The 16,760-nt window shown below is 42.0% G+C and overlaps 1 protein-coding gene across 1 annotated transcript in view; it reads left to right on the forward strand.

Annotated features, from left to right (window-relative positions):
• LOC126235743 (serpin B6-like) overlaps nt 1–16,760 on the forward strand; it is a 103,235-nt gene that overhangs the window by 36,763 nt on the left and 49,712 nt on the right. The window contains exons 3-4 of the mRNA XM_049944529.1: nt 8,808–8,987; nt 12,072–12,276. Of these exons, the coding sequence (XP_049800486.1) occupies nt 8,808–8,987; nt 12,072–12,276 (385 nt within the window). The remainder of the gene's footprint in view (nt 1–8,807; nt 8,988–12,071; nt 12,277–16,760) is intronic.

Raw genomic sequence — 16,760 nt, forward strand, 5'->3', positions numbered from 1 at the left:
ATAATTATTATTTAAGCTGTGCTGGGCAGTAAACTGGACTTAATAATCCTTATGTATTAATATCATCAGTTTATGTAACATCGATGCCTAATTGGCTTGTACTTTACATTACTAGACTTTAGTAGCTAACTAGAATACAAACTGGTTTCATCAAAATAAAAGCCGCTCTCAACAATGTACAACAGAAATACTATTTCACTGTCCAGTCGCATTAATGTGACCATCTGTCAAAAGCCTGAATAACCACCTACTGCAGCGCGGGCCATTGCAAGACGTGCAGGAAGACAGTCAGTGAAACTCCAGAAGGTGACGACAGGGATGTGGAGCCATTCCGACTCCAGTGCTGCTTTTGGTTTCTCGGTTGAGCACCCATGGCATGTACAGCCCAATCGAAATAATTCCACAGACTCTCGATTGGGTCTAAATCCTGAGAGTTTGGTGACCACGGGAGTACAGTAAGCTCATCCATATGCTCTACTAACCACACATGTACAATGCAAGCTGTGTGACACTTTGCACTGTCCTGCTGGTAGGTGCCATCGGGCCGAGGAGAAACAAACTGCATGTAGGGGAGGACATGGTCCCCAAGTACAGATGCATACTTGTGCTCAGCCTTTGTGCCTTAGAGAATGACGAGATCACACAGGGAATGCCACTTAAACACATCCCAGACCGAAACGCTCCTTCCTCTGGCCTGGATTCTTCTAACAATTGTTGCAGAGTGTTTACTTTCAGGCGTTTCACACCGTGCACGCCAACAGATAACTGTCCGGTGGAGCATAAAAAGTGATTCTTCTGAAAAGATCAACAGTTACCACGCAGTGGTCGTCCAGTTACAGCACTGGCGTGCAACGTGCAGCCTTCGTCGCCAGTGAACAGCAGTCAGCATGGGTGCACAAACTGATGAACAGCAGTCAGCATGGGTGCATGAATCGATGAACAGCAGTGAGCATGGGTGCATGAACCGATGAACAGCAGTCAGCATGGGTGTATGAACCAGGCGCCTATTATAGAGGCGTCTACACAGCAACGTTCGCTGAATGGTAACCCTGTTGGTAGCCCCTTGGTTCATGGGGGTGGTCACTTGCTCAACAGTTGCACGTCTTCATCAGGTTACCCTCCATTCAGAGGCTGTTGCACGCAGTGAGTGTTATTGACTTGTAAATAATAGATTTCCTCTATCAGTCGTCCTTATGAAATTTTATTGGCAGATCTAGATTTCAGATAGAAACTAGCCATTCTCAATGCTAAGAATACAACAGGTACATAGTTAAATGATGTCATAAAAAAGTTGCAATTAATTGCTTAACTCATATGGTTTGTATATGGTTTGTATATTCATTCAGTATAATTCTGAACCAACAGAACTTGTTCCACGATATGTTATTTCAGATACATAAACAGTATTATTAACAGCAATTCCATATATTGGTTGTATTACATTTAGAAGAAAAGTCGGCTTTAAGGAAAAAAGAGGTCAGCACTCTCTATATCTATAGCGGAATACCCAAATTGTAATAACCATGCATCTAACTGATGTTTGGCGCCATCTATGAACTATTTAGTAAATATGACGAGCAATATACTCATTATGTTTTAATAAAGGGAGATATAATATAAAAATAAATATATTTAAGCCATATCAACCAATAGACGTATACAGCACGTGTCTTCCAGTGTTTTATAAATTTAAAAAATGTTTTAAAAATTAAAAAAGTTTTACCCACCTGAAGTAATTTAAGTGTTTTAATAATAATAACGGACTCACAAGGAGTGAACATGAAAATTTTATTACTTGATGATAAATATGAAATAAGTCGGATGACAATGTAAGAATTTTGCTTATGTTCCATTTTATGTAATTAAATTTGAAGTGGTTTACTTCCATTGAGGTTTATATGTAGTTCACATGGCCATGTAACCAACTGAGGTGTTCTCCACACGGCCCGTCTTCCGCAAAGATTAGTATTCAGTGAACTGTGGATGAAGTCCGACCAACAGGCATTACATGCATTGATTAAAAATGATAGTGGTATGCAATATACAAACCATATGAGTTAAGCGATTAATTGCAACTTTTTTATGAAATCATCTAACTATGTACCTGTATTCTTACAAGGGAACCGCCCCCCCCCCTCAGATTTAGTTATAAGTTGGCACAGCGGATAGGCCTTGAAAAACTGAACACAGATCAATCGAGAAAACAGGAAGAAGTTGTGTGGAACTATGAAAAAACTAAACAAAATATACAAACTGAGTAGTCCATGTGCAAAATAGGCAACATCTAGGAGAGTCCGAGTTTAGGAGCGCCGTGGTCCCGTGGTTAGTGTGAGCAACTGCGGAACGAGAGGTTCTTGGTTCAAATCTTCCCTAGAGTGAAAAATTTACTTTCATTATTTTTGCAAAGTTATGATCTGTCTTTTCGTTCATTGACGTCTCTGTTCAGTGTAATAAGTTTAGTTTGTTGCCTATCTTACACATGGACTACTCAGTTTGTATATTTTGCTTATTTTTTCATAGTTCCACACAACTTCTTCCTGTTTTCTCGATTGATCTGTGTTCAGTTTTTCAAGGCCTATCCACTGTACCAACTTATAACTAATTCTGAGGGGGGTGCGATGGGGAGGTTCCCTTGTTAGCATTGAGAATGGCTAGTTTCTAGCTGAAATCTAGATCTGCCAATAAAATTTCAAAAGGACGACTGATAGCTGAAATCTATTATTTACAAGATGCACGTCTGTTGGCGGATACACATATCCGCAGCCATCGTTCACTCTTGTGATCTGGCCCATGGTGCTCCACAGTTGCCATTTTTGGATAGCACATTTTCGTCAAGTACAGCAGACTTTATCCACGACGGCATGCGAACAGTTTACAGACTTAGCTGTTTCGGAAATGTTTTCACCCTTGACCTGAAAGACAATGACCATGCCCTTTTGGGCGCGTGATAAATCGCTCCGTTTCCATATTACAACGACTGCACTGACTTCTGCATCCCCACGACACCTTTTACACACCTTTTACTACTAGTGTTGCCACCTGACCTCTCTAAGTGGTTCCTAGACGTTGACGTCGAACAAAGGTGGTGGTCACATTAATGTGACTGGACAGCGTAACATATCCAAAGCTTTGCCAGGGACAGTGTAATCAAATCGGTGTTCCACAGAACGAGATCCTCTGGCTCAGGTTAACAAATACAGAGGTGCCAGATGCTGCACAGCCCTGCTGCGCGTATCAGATGGCCGTAAATGAGCAGTGCATGTGCCAGAACCTCGTCTGTTGACTGACGATATTTGCCCAACATCAAATGTTTCTAATGCCAAGCGTTTAATTATTATAAAAATGGACAACCTTGTGACACTTTTAGCTCTTTTTGTAATATAACTTCATAAATACGCTCTAAGACAAAAAAGAAAAAGAAAAACCGACGCTCCACGAAGTAATTATCCGAATGAGACGGAAAACGGGAGATGTGACGTACACGTACGGACAAAGCAATGACTACAATTCGAAAAAGATTGGATGATTTATTCAAGAGAAAGAGCTTCACAAATTGCGCAAGTCAATAACTCGTTGGTCCACCTCTGGCCCGATTTCAGTCCAATTCGGATAATTCGTTCATGGTGCGTCATTTTTTTGTCTGAGAGTGTACGCAATGCGACATTTTATTTCCGTACACATGCAATTTTATTATCTTTATCCTTTAATTTTGAAGGAAACCAAGTTTGTATGACCAATGAGATATTCAGAATTTCGAATATTAATTGTCACAAAGTTATCTCCCCCCTCGTCCACTGAGGATAACATTGAGAGACGCTGTCTAAAACAGAGAAAGCAAAGTCATCTGCTAAAAATATAGGCTGACCTATTGTTTCTTGTGACATACAGTCATAACTTTGTTACAGATCTGGCAAGTTCTATGGGTTTTGTTTTATCAATAAACAGAAAACATTTGTCACATTGTTTTGCCAATTTAGTGAGATTTATTTTTCTAATTTTCTTAAAATCAAAACAATCATAGGCTTATCCTCACTGAAAGAAATTAGAATAAAAAACAAGAAAAAAAATCTTCATTAAGCAACGTGTTAGGCAAAATTTTTGCTCACTTAGCTACACGTCTGTTTACTAGAACTGGTGACAGATAAGACGGGTGACAATATGTACATTTAACACAGTAAATTATAAGCAAGATAATTAGATCAAACTGTTAGACACTAAACTTAGAAGTTCAGTGGTATGAGAATAAACAAAATCACGACACATTTAATACACTATTCTGAACAACTGTATATTTAGAAATAAAATTGCAAAGCGAAATAAAACTTTGTCTTTTTACTATAATATTTAAATATGTCCCTAATTTCACTAATGAGACTTATTTTCTACAAATCAATCGTCATATTTGTTTCTGCAGCTATAAGTGCTGTCACAAAGTTACCCCTATGTTCTAGGAAATAATAATTTCTTCGCTTTCTAATCGCTGAAAAAAAGTTTTTAAAATTTACTCTTATATAACATACTCTGCACAAATAACTTATTTATATCCACTTACCTTCAGTTAGTCGTCTCTTCAAATTTATCGACAGGGGCACAAAGTTTCCAAGAAATCTGCAAAGACACTTTTCTACCTGCAAACGTAGTAGCTTTGTGATCAGCTCAGGCGTAATACATACACTTGCTGCTTCCATCACTAATAGTAGCACTGTGCCAGTGCACGCTGCAAAGGAACTATTTGTAGAGTATTCGTTCACGTTGCAGTATTTAGAAATGAAAAGCTGCCTCGTGCTGCTGTCACAAAGTAATACCCAACTCACTAAGCTGCTCATTTTTACGGCACGTCTTTGCAGTGTACGAGTATTTCAACTCAGCTCAATGATAGAAACATTTTGAATAAATTTTAAACTCCCGTAATCAGTAACCTCCATGTTTAATAATTAATACACTTCATCCTGTTCTTAAATTATTACTCAGCATGTCACAGAAAGCGTCTTTGAATAGTAAGTGTTGTACGAGTAATTCTACGGAACTCGTCACACTTCTGATACAAGGCATTTCATTCCTTTCAGTCTTAATTTCACTTGTTTTAAGACATTTCTGATGCAACACAACAGACAGCTGAGGCTAGAAAGTAAAGTCTCTCGAAGTTTTCGCCTTTTTTCCTACTAGTCACTTTAATTAAGATTTACTATATTAGCTGCCATTGTGTGATTCAGTTTATCGATTTTAGTTACATTTTTTAGAAATTATGCTTAATATTTATAACATTTCTTGAAGGCCACACCCACTATTAATTTTCATAATACGAGTATGTTTGGAGGTAGTAACTTCCGAGAGTTAACTGCGCTTTTGGACACTTTTTAAAAACAGCCTACTGAATCAAATGACCCACCTCACTCGAAATACGAGGGTTGGAACTTTAACAGTGGCAACTACTTATTTACAGCTCATACAAAATGGATACGTGTTTCAAAGTTTTACTGACCTTCAAAGTAGTCACCAGCATTGTGTATAACCCGTTGCCAGCGGTGTGGAAGTCGTAGGATACTCTTAGCAGTGCCAGTTGTACTGACAGTTGGAGCGACGCGGTCTATTGCCCGACGAATTTGTAGCAGTTCTGAAGCGAATGCCGTGAAGTGTTTCCTTCAGTTTGGAAATCGAGTTGAACTCACGCTTAAGTCAGGGGAGTGCATCAGGTGGTATAGCACTTAGCAGCCCCATCAGTCAAACAAATCAGTAACAGCTTGCACTGTACGTGCTTGAGCATTGTCCTGCTAAATGATGGTCAGGTCCTGCAGACAGCGTCATCACTTCTGTCTCTATACTGTTCATTTTTGGAACACACCCTACAATCCGGCACCCATGACTTTGATTATTAGAGTAAAACGCTACTGCTAGCCCACCTATGATTGATGGCAAATAGAAATACACACGTAAACGATATCGCGTGTTGTTGTAAACTAGACTAGACATCAAAATGAAATCAAAGTACGTCTGTGTCCTTACACTGTGTATCAGAAACATCATCCAGTGAGTATGGAGGATTCAGAAATAGAGAGTTGCTTCTGAATGGTCTCTGAATCTTCTGGAGTCCTCCTACAGATAGAACTTACCAATCAGCTCCTCCAAAACGGATTTTATCTTCCGAGTCGAAATGTGTTGCAATGGTCGTCAAAATGTGTATGGAACTAAAAACATGACGATTAATACAGTATCATGGGACCTACTTTATCAAGAAACAGAAGTTGACTATATACACACATCAGAAAAAGTTTTGCAGCACCTAGTTCCGAGAGTTCCGGAACCTGCACAGAAAACTGGAATAGAGGTCAACAAAATATCATTTCCGCCCTCTTTATTGCTCATGAAAACCACACATTGCATGTTGTACCATCATAGAGCGAGACCATCAGAGGTGGTGGTCCAGATTGCTGTACACACCGGTACCTGTAATAGCCAGTAGCACGTCCTCTTACACTGATGCATGCCTGTATTCGTCGTGGCATCCTATCCACAAGTTCATCAAGGCATTGTTGGTCCATATTGTCTCACTCCTCACCAGCGATTCGGCGTAGATCCCTCAGAGTGGTTGGTGAGTCACGCCGTCCATAAACATCCGTTTTCAATCTATCCCAGGCATGTTCTATAGGGTTCATGTCTGGAGGACATGCTGGCCACTCTAGTCGAGCGATGTCGTTATCCTGAAGGAAATCATTCACAAGATGTGCGCGATGGGGGCGCGAATTGTCGTCCATGAAGGCGAATGCCTCGCCAATCTGCTGCCGATATGGTTGCTCTATAGGTCGGAGGATGGTATTCACGTATCGCACAGCCGTTACGATGCCTTCCATGACCATCAGTAGCCTACGTCGGCCTCACATAATGCCACCCAAAAAACTGCAGGGAACCTCCACCTTGCTGCACTCGCTGGACAGTGTGTCGAAGGCGTTCAGCCTGACCGGGTTGCCTCCAAACACGTCTCCGACGATTGTCTGGTTGAAGGCATATGCGACACTCATCGATGAAGAGAACGTGAGGCCAATCCTGAGCGGTCAATTCGACATGTTGTTGGGCCCATCTGTATCATGCTGCATGGTGTCGTGGTTGCAAAGATGGACCTCGCCTTGTACGTCGGGAGTGAAGTTCCTCATCATGCAGCCTATTGCGCACAGTTTGAGTCGTAACACGGCGTCCTGTGGCTGCACGAAAAGCGTTATTCAACATAGTGGCGTTGCTGTCAGGGTTCCTCCGAGCCATAATCCATAAGTAGCGGTCATCCACTACCGTAGTAGCCCTTGGGCGGCCTGAGCGAGGCATATCATCGCCAGTTCATGTCTCTCTGTATCTTCTGCAATTCCGAACAAAATCGCTTTGGTTCACTCCGAGACGCCTGGACACTTCCGTTGTTGAGAACCATTCCTGGCACAAAGTAACAATGCGGACGCGATCCAACCTTGGTATTGAACGTCTAGGCAAGGTTGAACTACAGACAACACGAGCCGTGTACCTCCATCCTCGTGGAAGGACTGGAACTGATCGGCTGTCGGACCCCTCCGTCTAATAGGCGCTGCTCATACATGGTTGTCTACATCTTTAAGTGGGTTTAGTGACATGTCTGAACAGTCAAACGGACTGTTTCCGTGACACAATATGTGCAGTCAACATCTGTCTTCAGGAGTTCTGGGCACCGGGTTGATGCAAAACTTTTTTGATGTGTGCGTTTTGTAGCAACTGTGTGGTCGCTGCATTTTTTAAGTGTCTCATTTGCTTACAAAGACGTGCCACCAAATACACATCGACATTACAAACGTTTAGGTTCTAAGTTACTGAATCTGCAATGCTCTAGCTTATGTTACAATAATGGTTTCGTTCGCATAACTGTTCAAAATCGGATGTATATCCGAAGTTTAAAGATATTATAAATACTTTTCAAAAAAGTAGTTGTTAGGTGCAAGACGCGGTGTCTACAAAACATTCGAATAACACCTGGTAGTTTTGATACCTTTGTCATTACTAAAGTGCTTGATGACCAGGAAGTAATGTGAAAAGCTCTTGAGACGTCCACAAAAAAATGTAAGCTGGAAGGACAAGACTTGTCGTAGTAGATAAAAGTTTAACTAAAAATGCGAAGGTTGTGTATACCATTTCACTGAGGCAAATTGTCACATCAAAATAACGGATGTAAGATTGGGAAAGAAAAATTTCACGTATTTTTGGGTGACCTCGAGACTATTGCACAATGCGCTGTCTTGCGAAACAGGGAGGCGACCCACATCTGCAGTGAGTCCCTGGGACAGACTGATTGCTGTTGGTTCAAGTCACCAGGTTTCCACACGTACATGGCAAATGCCAGGTTGGTTTCCTCTGTCTCACAAACGGAGCCTAAAAACGGTTAACACAAGTTTATATGCTGTGTTTCTCCGCGATTCACATACAGGTAGAAAACGCGAATGTCTTCTCTTTTTGTCAACTGGAGCAGGTCGCCGGTTGAAAGAGCCACATAATAAAAATAGATGTCATTTCCCTGGTGGATCTTCGTGCATCTTTGGCGTCTCGTGTTAATTACGGACAAACTACGAAGAAAATCAAAAATAAAATGTATGGCACGGGAAGCCGGTGGTGTCCTGTATAGAGATTAAACAGGCAGAAGAAAATATAAATATGTATACACGTCAGGTTCATGTTTCACGTTCTGGATTACATTTAAGCTACTATGCTAGTGCGCCCTTCCAAATCTACATTTTCACTTCAAAACAAATATTTATATCTACTGAAGATAGCTTGTTAACAACTTGTCTTTTCGTTTGTAGGTATTGGCAGAAGGGCAAGGTAACTTGTTCTTCTCACCCTGGAGCATACAGGTAATTCTGGCGCTTGCGTTTCTCGGAGCTGGCGGAAACACAGCCAAGCAGATGGCGAGAGGTCTGCGTCTTCCTGAAGATAAAAATGCCACTGAAGAAGGTTTCAGTGAAATACTGCAACAACTGAAGGTGTAACTTACTGTATTCTAAGTTTCATACAGTTTTGTAAAGTTCTTTTTAACAGGAATAGGAAATTTAATTCATTTGGCATCTGAAACTATAGAAATCACTCGAAGTGACAACTGTCAACAAATTTTCTGAGGACATCCTAGTCATCTTGTATAGATGCTGTGATTGTTGGTCCTATTTGTGCTCCCTGGGACTTATTCACCAGCTTTTGTTAACGTCCGTAGAGTGATGATATTGCTTGATGCAGTGTTTCCAAGTTACACGATTCTGCTGTACATAGTATTTCACATCATGTTCCTCTTCAGTCTCCCCTTCCAACAACTTACTAGACTTCTACTCTTTCGATGTATCGTATCTGCAGAATCAATTCTTTCTGTAAACTTTCTCTGTTTTCGTTGTCCATTTCCCTCGCCCTCATTCCTACATCTTCTTTTGATTTCATTTATAAGCAACCTGTATGTATGTTTAGTCCTTTCGATATTCTATCCTCTAGAACTAATACATTTATGGCATCCTAACTTTGTTTGTGTTGTTATTGTGCTGGACAGTCCGAATCAAAAAAATGGTTCAAATGGTTCTGAGCACTATGGGACTCAACTGCTGAGGTCATTAGTCCCCTAGAACTTAGAACTAGTTAAAGCTAACTAACCTAAGGACATCACAAACATCCATGCCCGAGGCAGGATTCGAACCTGCGACCGTAGCGGTCTTGCGGTACCAGACTGCAGCGACTTTAACCGCACGGCCACTTCGGCCGGCAGTCCGAATCAATTATTACTCCCTTATTTATGTTGAAATCATAACGAACTGCCTTCAGTGCTTTCGTTTAAGCCGTTGCTACATTATTTCATCATTAGTATCTCTTTTACTTTATTCTTCTGAATTTAATCCTTCTGGGTGTCATCGAGAGCAATGTACGCTTAGGCCTGCTTAAATGCCGAGTATCGAAGTTTTAAACACCAGCTTCTCATGCTGCAACAGAGTTTTTGTTTTCTTACTCTTTCAAGTAATTTTAAAGTTCTCGAAACTGTCATAAGTTTTTCTCAATTCTTATTTCTATCCTCCATCGCATTTTCACCTTAAATCGCTTTTTATTTTCTTAGTTATCAAATGGTTCAAATGGCTCTGAGCAGTATGGGACTTAACAGCTGAGGTCATCAGCTCCCTAGAACTTAGAACTACTTAAACCTAACTAACCTAAGGACATCACACACGTCCATGCCCGAAGCAGGATTCGAACCTGCGACCGAAGCGGTCGCGCGGTTCCAGACTGAAGCGCCTAGAACCGCTCGTTCACACGGCCGGCTCTTAATTATCCACAACAGAGCACTCTACTGTAATTATCACACGTATAACTTGGGTAATATACTTTATTAATTCATGGTTCTGCTCTTCTCTTTTTCTCTCTAGCAAATTGTCCAGTTGTGAATATCGTGTGTCAAAATTTTCTATTTATATTTTGTATGTTGTTGTCCATGCCTCTTTCATTGTTTTATTGCTGCAATACGTTATGTTGTCTCAGTTTTAGTGTTACTGCGAGTTCACAGAATTTTACAGCTTTTGTAGTTAATCTGGTTATTGCCAGTCTTTTAACATGTCTGTAGAATTTTAGCCTGCGTTTTCTTCACATCTGAGTAAATGTTGATGTGTTTTTAAATTTTTTCAGTGTGCTTTTAGCCCGTTTGTTCCTTATTCGGCATACCTAATTTTTTTCTGATTACTTTTAGTTCTGTCTCTTAAAGCATATTTACCTGACAATGTCAGAAGGCTCTGTATATCAATTTAAAAAAGCTTCGAAAATAGAACTTTTATTGCCCAGATCGAAGATGATACAAATCCTGATTAATAGATATTCATCAAAGTTGTATTGACATCTTCAGGTCATCGGATACATGAATTACAGAGTCATGCATAGCGGTTTTGTAATTCATGTATCCGATGATCTGAGGAAGGCCAGCACGTGTGTCAACTGCAATCTGGGGAATAAAATTTCTATTTTCGACGCTTTTTTTTACTTTTAGAACGTTATCAAACTTGAATAAGAGATCTATACTAGAAGCAGAGAGATGGGTGTATACAGATTCCTTCCAAGGGATGCAGGGAGAGGGGGAGTGGTGCTATCAGGAAGGTGCATCCAGCTACCAAATACCACTAACACTGCCAAAACCGATGTATAACAATGCCGACCCAGTAGAGAAACGGCAAAGGGAATAGAAAGAAACAAGGAGTGCCGGGATGGCTGCCCTAGCACGGCCGATTCTCTTCCCCACCTTATTTCATACCAGCACGTGCTCCACCTGTAGTGACATTGTGGTCTCGTGGACGTTCAACACACTCATTAGCTGCCTGTCCGTTTCATCCATAAGTCTCTGCATTACGTAATGCTTTTCGAATAATCTTTTTGTACTGGACTCGATGCATAAAAACAACCTGTGAGAGCTAGGAGTATTATCTCTTACGTGATCTTTATAATTTTGAGAAATAGCAGTCCTGGCACTCTACCATGAGGTTCGGTGCTGACTATGCCTCCATGTATGTGCAAAGAATCAAGTTATGTTCACTAGGAAATCTCAGATGCAATCGCATATCTGGTCCAGTATTTCGAAAGTACTTTTCTTTTACAAAGTACCGACGGGAACTGTATTGAACGATGTACCACGTTAAGGAACAGGACAACAACCTCAGATCCGCTACCTGCTGCCTTCTGGATATCACGAACGGAGTAAGCTGGTGTCACAAATTTGATATTTACAGAGAAATTGATCGAGCATCCCACAAGGTCGAGAGAGACCTTTCATCTACCAAGCACAATTTTTTAATTTTTTAAAATACTTCATAAATCGTTTTAAGGCGTGTGGTATATCCGATACCACGATCTTTCACAGCCTTACCCTCCCAGTAGAGGTTCGGTTTCGCTATCATTAACGCAGGTTTTGTTTCGTGTTCTTGGATCGTCACCTGTAGATCACCATTCTTTTCCTCCCATCATCCAAAAGTCCAGGAAACAGTCTTTCCTTGTTTGCAGTTATAAAGGAGATGTGATACGCTGAGAGTGCTAATTAATGTATATGTACTTTGCTTCAGGAATCCGACGATGTTATCCTTAGAGTAGCCAACAGGATATTTGTGAAGCAAAATTTTACCACTAAAGAGCGGTTCAAGCAGTCAGCGAAGAAATTCATGGGTGCAGTGGAAGAGATGGATTTTCGGGATCCAGGAGCGGCAGGAGTTATAAATTCTTTGGTATCGGAGATAACAAATGGAAGAATAAACCAATTAATCGGGCAGGGTAAGTGACGTCATTGAAATTCATCGGATTTTATCTTATCAATTACAAATTTTTGTAGCGACTTTAAAAAGTCTATGTAACTTTAAATTGTTTGTAACACCAAAAGGTTTGTGCTTCCCGTACAATTTCTACTTTATTCGTACTACACATGACTCGTTTCGGGAGGAAATTATTATTTATGCTTGCTGTAAGTATGATGTGGGAGCCCACACACAATAAGCAGTCTTCAGGCGCTCAGTCCGGAACCGCGCGACTACTACGGTCGCAGGTTCGAATCCTGCCTCGGGCATGGATGTGTGTGATGTCCTTAGGTTAGTTAGGTTTAAGTAGTTCTAAGTTCTAGGGGACTGATGGCCACAGATGTTAAGTCCCATAGTGCTCAGAGCCATTTGAACCAATAAGCAGTAATTGGTCGTCTTGTTTTTCCTGTGATGTCTGTCTATTTGACATGAGATAAGACTGTCGGTATTCGGAGCGAATTATGTCAGGCGCTTGTACGATTTCATTGAATAATTTCGATATTGGTTCAAATGGCTCTGAGCACTATGGGACTTAACTGCTGGGGTCATCAGTCCCCTAGAACTTAGAACTACTTAAACCTAACTAACCTAAGGACATCACACTCATCCATGCCAGAGGCAGGATTCGAACCTGCGACCGTAGCGGTCGCGTGGTTCCAGACTGTAGCGCCACCCCGGCCGGCTAATTTCAATATTGTTCAGATCTAAAGGAATATCTGATGCTTGTAACTAATTTGATGTACCTTCTATCCTGGATGGGCAACGGCCTTGAGGCAGTGGATACACCTGTTCCCGTGAGATCACCGAAGTTAAGCGCTGTTGGGCGTGGCCGGCACTTGGATGGGTGACCATCCAGCCGCCATGCGCTGTTGCCATTTTTCGGGGTGCACTCAGCCTCGTGATGCCAATCGAGGAGCTACTCGACCGAATAGTAGCGGCTTCGGTCAAGAACACCATCATAACGACCGGGAGAGCGGTGTGCCGACCCCACGCCCCTCCTATCCACATCCTTCTCTGAGGATGACACGGCGGTCGGATGGTCCCGGTAGGCCACTCGTGGCCTGAAAACCGAATGCTTGTATCCCGGATGATGGTTAATAAACGAAACCGGTGGATGAGTAATGGGACAAATAAACAGCTGACGGTTAAAATGCATTTTGTAAAACACACTTAGCGCCACCATAAAGAAATGAAAATGCACTTGATAATAGCAATTACTCTCGAAAAGCCTCAGTGTGCAAGACGAAGTAAATTCGGCTGTCCCAATGGGTACCGGTGAGATGTTTTACAGGTTAGGTGCCTGATTCCTCAAAATGCGCCGTACATGCGTACTTGCAGAAAGAACACCTGACTCACTAAGCAGATCATTGCAGTATTACCACCAAATGGCAAGGTGACACGTGGAACAATATGGTACTTCTTTCTCAGTTAGGCCTAATGAAATTTGTGCCCGATTAGATGGGGATTCACGTAAGAGGTTACATTTAAAATATATTTATTCTAACTAGGACAATAGTTGATACTGAAGTCAGTGGCGACTGAAGTTCGCAAACGTCTCGTTTGCTGACCTGTGTTTACGGGAAAAAGTTTTTTTTCCTGTTATCGTATACTTTAGTTCGTGTCAGTTTTCGATACTAATTATGATAAACCCCGAGTACAAATTTAAGCTTGGCGCCTTGGATACCCACTCATGGTGGCGCCTGAAGCGGCCGCTTTTGTCGGTTGCGTCTTAAACCAGCTCTGGCTGTGGCCCTACTTTCAGCATAATGTAATCACACAACAAGACGGCCAGGAAGTTTCATATCAGCGCACACTCCTCTGCAGATTGAGAATTTCATTCTGTGTAATATTATCTCTTCCAAAATACTGTAAATAAAAATACAGAAAAAACAAAGCAAACAAGTATTACATATTTCCGACATCCTGTCGGTGCAGCAGCAATCAAAAACAGTAGTGAAAAAGTATATGTTTTAGTGTTCAGTCGCAATTTATTTATATTGCCAACTGGCTACCGGTTCTGGTAAACAGTACCATCCTATAAAACCCCCTGGCACGCGTTCGTCACGTCAGGGCTACCCGGGAAGAGAGCATAATGATTTCGTGCCAGAGGGTGCCCTGAGGATGGTACTGTGTCCCAGAACCGATAGCCAGCAGGCAAAAAATAAATAAACTCCAACTGTAGACTAAAATGTATACTTTTTTAACTAAATATTGTCGAACAATTTTGAGAAAAGTAATTTGTATGAGCACAAGCCTTTACAACTTCTGTTTGCTCACAATTCAGCATATGAAATATATACTACTGGCCATTAAAATTGCTACACCAAGAAGAAATGCAGATGATAAACGGGTATTCATTGGACAAATATATTATACTAGAACTGACATGCGATTACATTTTCACGCAGTTTGGGTGCATAGATCCTGAGAAATCAGTACCCAGAACAACCACCTCTGGCCGTAATAACGGCCTTGATACGCCTGGGCATTGAGTCAAACAGAGCTTGGATGGCGTGTACAGGTACAGCTGCCCATGCAGCTTCAACTCGATACCACAGTTAATCAAGAGAAGTGACTGGCGTATTGTGACGAGCCAGTTGCTCGGCCACCATTGACCAGACGTTTTCAATTGGTGAGAGATCTGGAGAATGTGCTGGACAGGGCAGCAGTCGAACATTTTCTGTATCTAGAAAGACCCGTACAGGACCTACAACATGCGGTCGTGCATTATCCTGCTGAAATGTAGGGTTTCGCAGGGATCGAATGAAGGGTAGAGCCACGGGTCGTAATACATCTGAAATGTAACGTCCACTCTTCAAAGTACCGTCAATGCGAACAAGAGGTGACCGAGACGTGTAACCAATGGCACCCCATACCAACACGCCGGATGATACGCCAGTATGGCGATGACGAATACACGCTTCCAGTGTGCGTTCACCGCGATGTCGCCAAACACGGATGTGACCATCATGATGCTGTAAACAGAACCTGGATTCATCCGAAAAAATGACGTTTTGTCATTCGTGCACCCAGGTTCGTCGTTGAGTACACCATCGCAGGCGCTCCCGTCTGCGATGCAGCTTCAATGGTAACCACAGCCATGGTCTCCGAGCAGATAGTCCATGCTGCTGCAAACGTCGTCGAACTGTTCGTGCAGATGGTTGTTGTCTTGCAAACGTCGCTATCTGTTGACTCAGGGATCGATACGTGGCTGCACGATCCGTTACAGCCATGCGGATAAGATGCCTGTCATCTCGACTGCTATTGATACGAGGCAGTTGGGATCCAGCACGGCGTTCCGTATCACCCTCCTGAACCCACCGATTCCATATTCTGCTAACAGTCATTGGATCTCGACCAACGCGAGCAGCAATGTCGCGATACGATAAACCGCAATCGCGATACACTACAATCCGACCTTTATCAAAGTCGGAAACGTAATGGTACGCATTTCTCCTCATTACACGAGGCATCACACCAACGTTTCACCAGGCAACGCCGGTCAACTGCTGTTTGTGAATGAGAAATCGGTTGGAAACTTTCCTCATGTCAGCGTGTTGTTGGTGTCGCCACCGGCGCCACCCTTGTGTGAATGCTCTGAAAAGCTAATCATTTGCATATCATAGCATCTTCTTCCTGTTGGTTAAATTTCGCGTCTGTAGCAAGTCATGTTCGTGGGGTATCAATTTTAATGGCCAGTAGTGTAGTACTAAGACAAAAAAGAACAGAAACACATCCACTTTTAAATTTTTGTCGGCGTGGCCACTCTCCATACATATGCTCGCAAACTTACCACGCTGATCATTCGAAAGAATACCATCTGTGTAAGTGCAACGTATTCGCAGAAGAAATATTGTGACCTCACTGTGAAAGCAGCCAGGTGCAATAATGCAACGTATATAATTCTGAGCTGGATGTAAATGAAATTTAACTAATCTTTCCTGTGATCATATACTGAAATAAAAGTGGCTGATTATCATGATTTTAAATATGAACAGATGAAGGGATTTTAGTTCGGGATAAAACTGTTCTCACAGGCAAAAAACGAAGCTAAAGTTCTCATCAAACCTGACTAGGGCGCTAACTGAGGGATAGCGGCTCTTCAGCAGGTACGGTAGCTGTCGACAGGTAGGAAGAGGTTGACAGCGTCTCCAGCTTCGTCAATGTGCAGTTTCACACTCGCTTGATCGTAATGTAGCTCCACGAGTTTTGGTATGGACATTTTCTCCATACATGTAATCCTCTTTTTACTGGCCGTCTACAAATGCTCTGCACTCCGTCTTACGTCCGCTCACATTCCTCACTGGCATTGAGATTCTTTCACCTTGATTTTCAATCTGACTCTAAAAGCTTTCTTTGAACTCCGCCCATGCTTCTTCGACATATAGACTGAACAGCAGCGGTGAAATACTACATCCTTGTCTTAAACCCTGTTTAATGTGAGCACTTTGTTCCTGGTCCTCC

Source organism: Schistocerca nitens, chromosome 2 (genome assembly GCF_023898315.1).
Source record: "Schistocerca nitens isolate TAMUIC-IGC-003100 chromosome 2, iqSchNite1.1, whole genome shotgun sequence".
Taxonomy (NCBI): domain Eukaryota; kingdom Metazoa; phylum Arthropoda; class Insecta; order Orthoptera; family Acrididae; genus Schistocerca; species Schistocerca nitens.